The 5,848-nt window shown below is 46.1% G+C and overlaps 1 protein-coding gene across 1 annotated transcript in view; it reads left to right on the top strand.

Moving 5' to 3' along the window:
- Positions 1-324: 324 nt before the first annotated feature.
- Positions 325-5,848, top strand: part of CEP250 (centrosomal protein 250kDa) — a gene marked incomplete at its 5' end in the record, with an annotated part of 26,484 nt that continues 20,960 nt past the window's right edge. Inside the window, 7 exons of the mRNA XM_010018532.1 lie at positions 325-402; positions 1,029-1,108; positions 1,684-1,849; positions 2,731-2,837; positions 3,801-4,028; positions 4,939-5,035; positions 5,517-5,615. Of these exons, the coding sequence (XP_010016834.1) occupies positions 325-402; positions 1,029-1,108; positions 1,684-1,849; positions 2,731-2,837; positions 3,801-4,028; positions 4,939-5,035; positions 5,517-5,615 (855 nt within the window). The remainder of the gene's footprint in view (positions 403-1,028; positions 1,109-1,683; positions 1,850-2,730; positions 2,838-3,800; positions 4,029-4,938; positions 5,036-5,516; positions 5,616-5,848) is intronic.

Below are 5,848 nucleotides of genomic sequence, written 5' to 3'. Positions count from 1 at the left end.
GGCCGGAGCCGGACGGAGGTCGGGCCGTGCCTATTTGGGGTACATGGTGGCCGTAGGCCAGGCATGGCTAAGTCAGTCTCATCATTCTGCTTGCCACTGCTGTCTTAGGGTGAGCAGCAAGCACTATGTGGGGAAGAAACTCTGTATCAGTTGTCTTTACTATGAGATTAAGTGAAGCATCCCTATATCATGACTTGTTGACGGTATCCACAGCACTGTGAAATGTACTGTTCTTGGGTTGTAAAGACTTAAGAGAAAAGCTACTACAGGAGGAACCAAGTTACAAGCTGCATTTGCTCACCTTCATTCCATGTATCCATCCAGGTACTGAAGTACCGGACTTGCTGTCGAGAGTTGGAGCAGCAGCTGGAAGCAGGAGGGGTGAGTGTGCAACTCAAGATAGTGTATGTAACATTTGTTAATGCAGACAAAAAGCTTCCCAAAGCAATGATAGGGGAAAACAAGATTGTGCTATCTGAGGGTGTGAAGAAGTGCTCTAAGTTCGCCCATTGGTGTTTTGTCCAGTTGCTATTCTTAGTGCGAGCAGCAGTCCCAGAAATGCCAGTCCAGAAACCATATCAAGAAGGATTTTAGTTTCAGGCTACACTGCCTGTGACATTCGTTCCCTGTCTCTGAAAAAGAATTTGCTGAAGCATAGCATTTTGGAAGGTGAGGGTGCTGGTGTTCAACATACAGAGCTGGCTCTGTGCTTGCTTTCTGCTTCACAGCTAAAGTAAACCTGGGAAATGAAGGGTAGGAGAGTATTCCCAGGCTCCAAGTCTTAAGTCAGAACTCAAGGTCATGAGCTGAGGTTACCTAGCTGTGAGAGTTCAACCATGGGAGACTGAGGAGAGTTACACCGAGTAACACCCTTCCTCTCCCTTCGCCTCTGTAGTCATGGCACTGTTATGCCTGGAAGAAGCCATGAGCTCCTGGGATAGCAAACAAATGGAAAGTGATGGATGCTAACAATTGTGAAGGGACCACAAGAATTTAACTAAACATTTAACATTTCCTTTCTTCCAAAGGGATCCCTTCCAAGCAGGTGCGAAGAAGATGACCAGAGCCTGGAGAAAGCACTGCTTCAGTTGGAAGAGGAGCATCAAAGGTAAAAGGAAGAAGTGTTTCCTCATACTTGGTATCCTGAATGCTCCTGGAAGTGAGGGAAAACCTACCTATCAGTGCTGCCTGGTCTCCCCAAGGGAAGCAGTTGAGGAAGCCGCTTTGAAGGGAGACAGGTCCTCAATCTGTTTCTGTGGTGCATTTGTTGCATTGTGTGCTGAATGGCTCTGTTTTGAGCAGGGGGGTTTATTCTGGGTGACCTCTAAAGGTCGTTTTCCAGCCTAAATTATTCTGTGGTTCAGTAAGTGACAATGCTAGAGAAAGGTGATGCATCCAGTGACCAGACAGCAAAAAAGGGAGGCAAGACATGAACTTCTGGCATCATCAAAGTTGAAGAGGAAGGTGAAAGCGAAATTGTAGATGGAAATTTACAACTGTGAAGACTCAGAGCAAGAGAAGCAAATGAGTTTGTCATCACAGAGAGCTCTTAGTTAATCCTAGGAAGCACTGTTGCTTCCTCTGTTTGAAAACAAAGTCACTGCTGAGGGAGTTGGAAATACATGGTGATGCTGCTTGTGGATAGCAGTTGTTCAGTGACCTCGTTGTTTCTCCCTTTCCAAGGCGTGAGAATCTGGCAGAAGTGAACGCTTTCCTGCGGGAGCACCTCGATAAAGCTAATGAGATTAATTCAGCCCTCAAAGAAGATGTTGGAAAACTGATGGCAGATTGGATGAGGGCACGGGAGGAGCTGGAATTGAAGGAGAGTGAATGGCGCGCTGAACGTGAGGTAAGGTCAGGCTACGGGAATGTCAGAGGTGATGCCAGGGTGCAATGGGAATGCATTTTACTGCTGGCAGAGAGAACTTGCTGTGTGAAAGCTGTGACTACACTGAGGATAGAATCATAGAATGGTTTGGGTTGGAAAGGACCTTAACATCATCTAGTTGCAACCCCCCTGCCATGGTCAGGGACACCTCGCACTAAACCATGTTGCGCAAGGCTCTGTCCAACCTGGCCTTGAACACCACCAGGGATGGAGCATTCACAGCTTCCTTGGGCAACCCAGGAATGTATTGGTGTTGACAAGCAGAAGATGGGTGTAAGATGGAGGAGTGTGAGGACATGGTGGTGATGGAAGATGCCCACCTGCTGTGACCATACTGCTTGCTCTTGAAGGAGAACACTTGCTGTTGCTGGGCACTGTAGGGCAGTCACACAGGAGTACTCTTCTTTTTAATAGTTCCTAAATCTCTGACTACAGCAGTGGAGACCACACAGGTCTGTGTGTTTTCAGAGTCAGAGTAGAACAGGACAGGCCTCCCTTACCCATAGCCTGTTGTAAGTAAATCTGACACTGGTCTTGGAGGGACTTATTTCTGTCTTCCTCCACCAAGACTGTAGACACCTCTGCAAGGCGAGATGAAGAATCAAGATCACTTTGCTTTGCTGATAGCCACTCCTGCAGGAGAAGCGTGGATGTTCCCTTCTTTGAAGTCAGGTCACAGGTCTACTGAGGGTGCTTACGTGATGCCTCTTTAGTCCTTGATGCCCCTGTTGCAGTAGTTACTAAAGACCTGGTGAAAATGATTGTACCCTCTTCTATCTGAAAGACTTGTACAGTAGCAGTGAAAGCTAAACTGGCATTTCTTTGTGTCTCTGCATGTTTAGCTTTATGAGAACTACGTAAGGGGTGAACATAACCGTCTACTCAGCCTGTGGCGTGAGGTGGTGACCTTCCGCCGGCACTTCCTGGAGATGAAGACTGCCACTGACCGGTGAGTGGAAGCTGAGGCTGGAGTTCTTGCAGGAAAAAAGCAGCTTCCCTTCACACCTGCTTTTTGAGCCTCCGTGTTATGTTACTTGCAGCTAAAGATATGGTTTCTCCTTTGGTAGTCTGACTATCTTTAGACTGTTTTCAGAATCATTTTGTTTGATGCTGGTTTTCAGATAAAACTGAGGGGCTCGGGCTCTAAGCAGTGCAGAGGCACTTATTCAATTTATTTTGCTCAGTTTGATACCTCTTTCTATTATTGTTTTCTTGTTCTTTGGCTCTCTGGGGTTTCTTTCTCACCGTTGCCTTTTATATAAACAAAACCAGTGTAACTGCAATAGTACATTCTTGTGGTGTCAGCATGCAATTTCAAACTCTGGGTTACTGTCAGCCATTTATCTTATTTGATTGCAAGCCTGCCTTAATGTGTAGACTACACCTGACCTACTAGTTAATTCTTGTGTTACTTGTACTTTTTTTGTTACAACATTTTAGGCTCGTTGTTCACCACCTTCCTGAAATGTTTGTTGTATGGATGTCATCATCAGCTTCTCAGCCATCCAAGTGTTGATGCTAATAGGTTGCTTAAGGCTGATCACCTAGGTGTAAAAGCTGGGGATCTTCGTAAAATTTCTTACATCTGTTAATGATAATTGGAGTATGTTAATAAGAGAGAGCAGGAGCAACAATTAGTAAGAGTAATTAGAGGTCCTTGAAGCCTTCTGGCTGTGTCATACACTGCTTCTTACCTCTGAGGAGAAAACGGACTCATTTCTCAGCTATCCAGTAGTCACTGTGCAGCCGTCAAGATGTGTCCTGATCCTAGTGTCAGATGAATGATTTGTCCCCAACAAAGATATCCTCTTTCCTGACAGCTTTTACTATTGCACAATTACGTGCTTCCAGAAGTGAGTCAGCTGATAAAGATGGTGGTGTGAACATTAGCTTGCTCTCTGTTCTTCTTCAGAGATCTGTCAGAGCTGAAGGCAGAGCAGATGAGGCTTTCTGGAGCTATACTTGTAAACTGCTCCCATCTAAACCATGGTGTACAGCTCTGGGAGTCCATCACTCTGGGTAGACCTGTCCTGAAGGATCAGGCACAGCAGCAAGCAGGACAGAAAATAAACCGGAAGACTCAGGAAGCGATGTGCTTACAAGTTAAGGGGGACCCAGAGAAGAAGGAGCTCCAGGACAGGTAAAGGTGTTTTCAACTTTGCTGTTGCCAGCATTATCTTTTGTGGCTGCTTCTTGGATTCACAGATGGGCTGTGTTCACATTTAAAATACAGCCACTCTGCACAGCCTTATTTCTGTCCCTAGTCAAACTGTTGCCTTCAATAGAAAGGAAGGGAGCCTGTAAGGATGTTGGGAGGGACTCTTCGTTAGGGACTGTAGTGGTAGGACAAGGGATAATGGCTTTAAACTTGAACAGGGGAACTTTAGGTTAGATACAAGGAAGAAGTTCTTCACAGTGAGGGTGGTGAGGCACTGGAATGGGTTGCCCAAGGAAGTTGTGAATGCGCCAACCCTGGTGGTGTTCAAGGCCAGGTTGGACAGAGCCTTGGGCGACAGTTTAGTGCGAAGTGTCCCTGCCCATGGCAGGGGGGTTGGAACTAGATGATCTTAAGGTCCTTTCCAACCCTGACTATTCTATGATTCTATGATAGAAAAAAAATGTCTGGCTGACAGAAGAAGCTCCTCTGAGTAGGACAAGGCTGGGAAGGAGATTGCATATTACAATGTTTTTGCTGTTAACTGATTTTTGATGAGAAATTGAGACTAGTGTAAAGAGAGCACTGTCTCTTGTACAGCCCTTTTGCTACCCAGGGCTCTGCTAAAGGAGTTGGGAGGAATTTGTCCAGGGTTGTCATAAGCTGTGTAGCACCTCTCTGCTCAGTCTTGCAAGGTGCTGTCAGTACAGAAGGCCTTTGGGGCCCAAAGTGCCGTTTTGCAACCTCCAGCATCTTAACCTATAGAGATGAACGCTGCCTTTGTGGTGTTTTCTGGCTTGAACTTCCTCTGCTATGCTTCTGGGAGCTGCTTAGCTCTTTAACAGGTGACGGTGAGCAATGCTTTTGGAATGGCACATGGACCTTCTCTTCTCAGGGTGGTGGAGCTCTCAGCCTTGCTTGTACTTTCTCAGAAGGAAAACGAGGAGAAGGAGAAGACCATGAAAACACTGAACAACACTGTGGAGTTTCTAGTATGTTTTACCTCTATCTGGGAGATAGCCCAGTGTTTGCTCTTTAGCCTTAGCGAGGAGGTGTGGCTTCTTCAAGAGAAAGAGTGGCAAGGATGCTGGCTGTGTGGGAGCATCAGGAACATTGCCCAAATATTCCTTGTGTCAGGGCACATGTGGAGTCAGGTGCAGGCAGTGGCAGGGGAGCTGCACACAAGGCAGGTGTCTTCCTCAGAGAGGTGCCAGCAGTGCTATTCTGTCTGCGATTTAAATCTCTGCAGATTGAAGTTCCTTGGACCTGACAGCCTCATAGCAATCTGTAAGAACTAGCTGTTGGGCTTTCTCCTCTTAGTTTTAGCAAAGAAGAAATTGAATAGATGTGGGAAGGACGATATTGGAATCGCTAGGGCTGAGGCTTGTCAGCATGACAATGCTACAGAGGATGGGAATGCTACAGAGAGGAGCAGCTCTTCCCTGCCCACCCCTTCCTTAATTCTGTTCTCAGGAAGCAAGTCGGTTAGAGAAAGAATATGAAGCTTCATTGACTAAAAGTGCCAAAGAAGAGAATCTTTCCCTCCAGAAGCTGATCAAAGCTATAACTGAGGTAAGTACAGAGTTGGGACCACATCCCTATAAATTTGATTTGAAAGTACTTGAGGAAGGCAACGGACTAGCCCAGGGACTAGATTTCTGTGTTGTATACTGTCTATGTCAACTGCTACTGACTGTTTCATTTTTGTCTCACTTTTCTGGCATAAAACCTGCTTATAACTTCCAAGTTGTCTGTCCTGTGACAACACTTCAGGCTGCATTGGCTAAAAGTTTCAGTACCTTTGC

Source organism: Nestor notabilis, unplaced genomic scaffold (genome assembly GCF_000696875.1).
Source record: "Nestor notabilis isolate BGI_N333 unplaced genomic scaffold, ASM69687v1 scaffold9780, whole genome shotgun sequence".
NCBI lineage: Eukaryota > Metazoa > Chordata > Aves > Psittaciformes > Psittacidae > Nestor > Nestor notabilis.
This window is presented reverse-complemented; position numbering and strand designations above follow the sequence as displayed.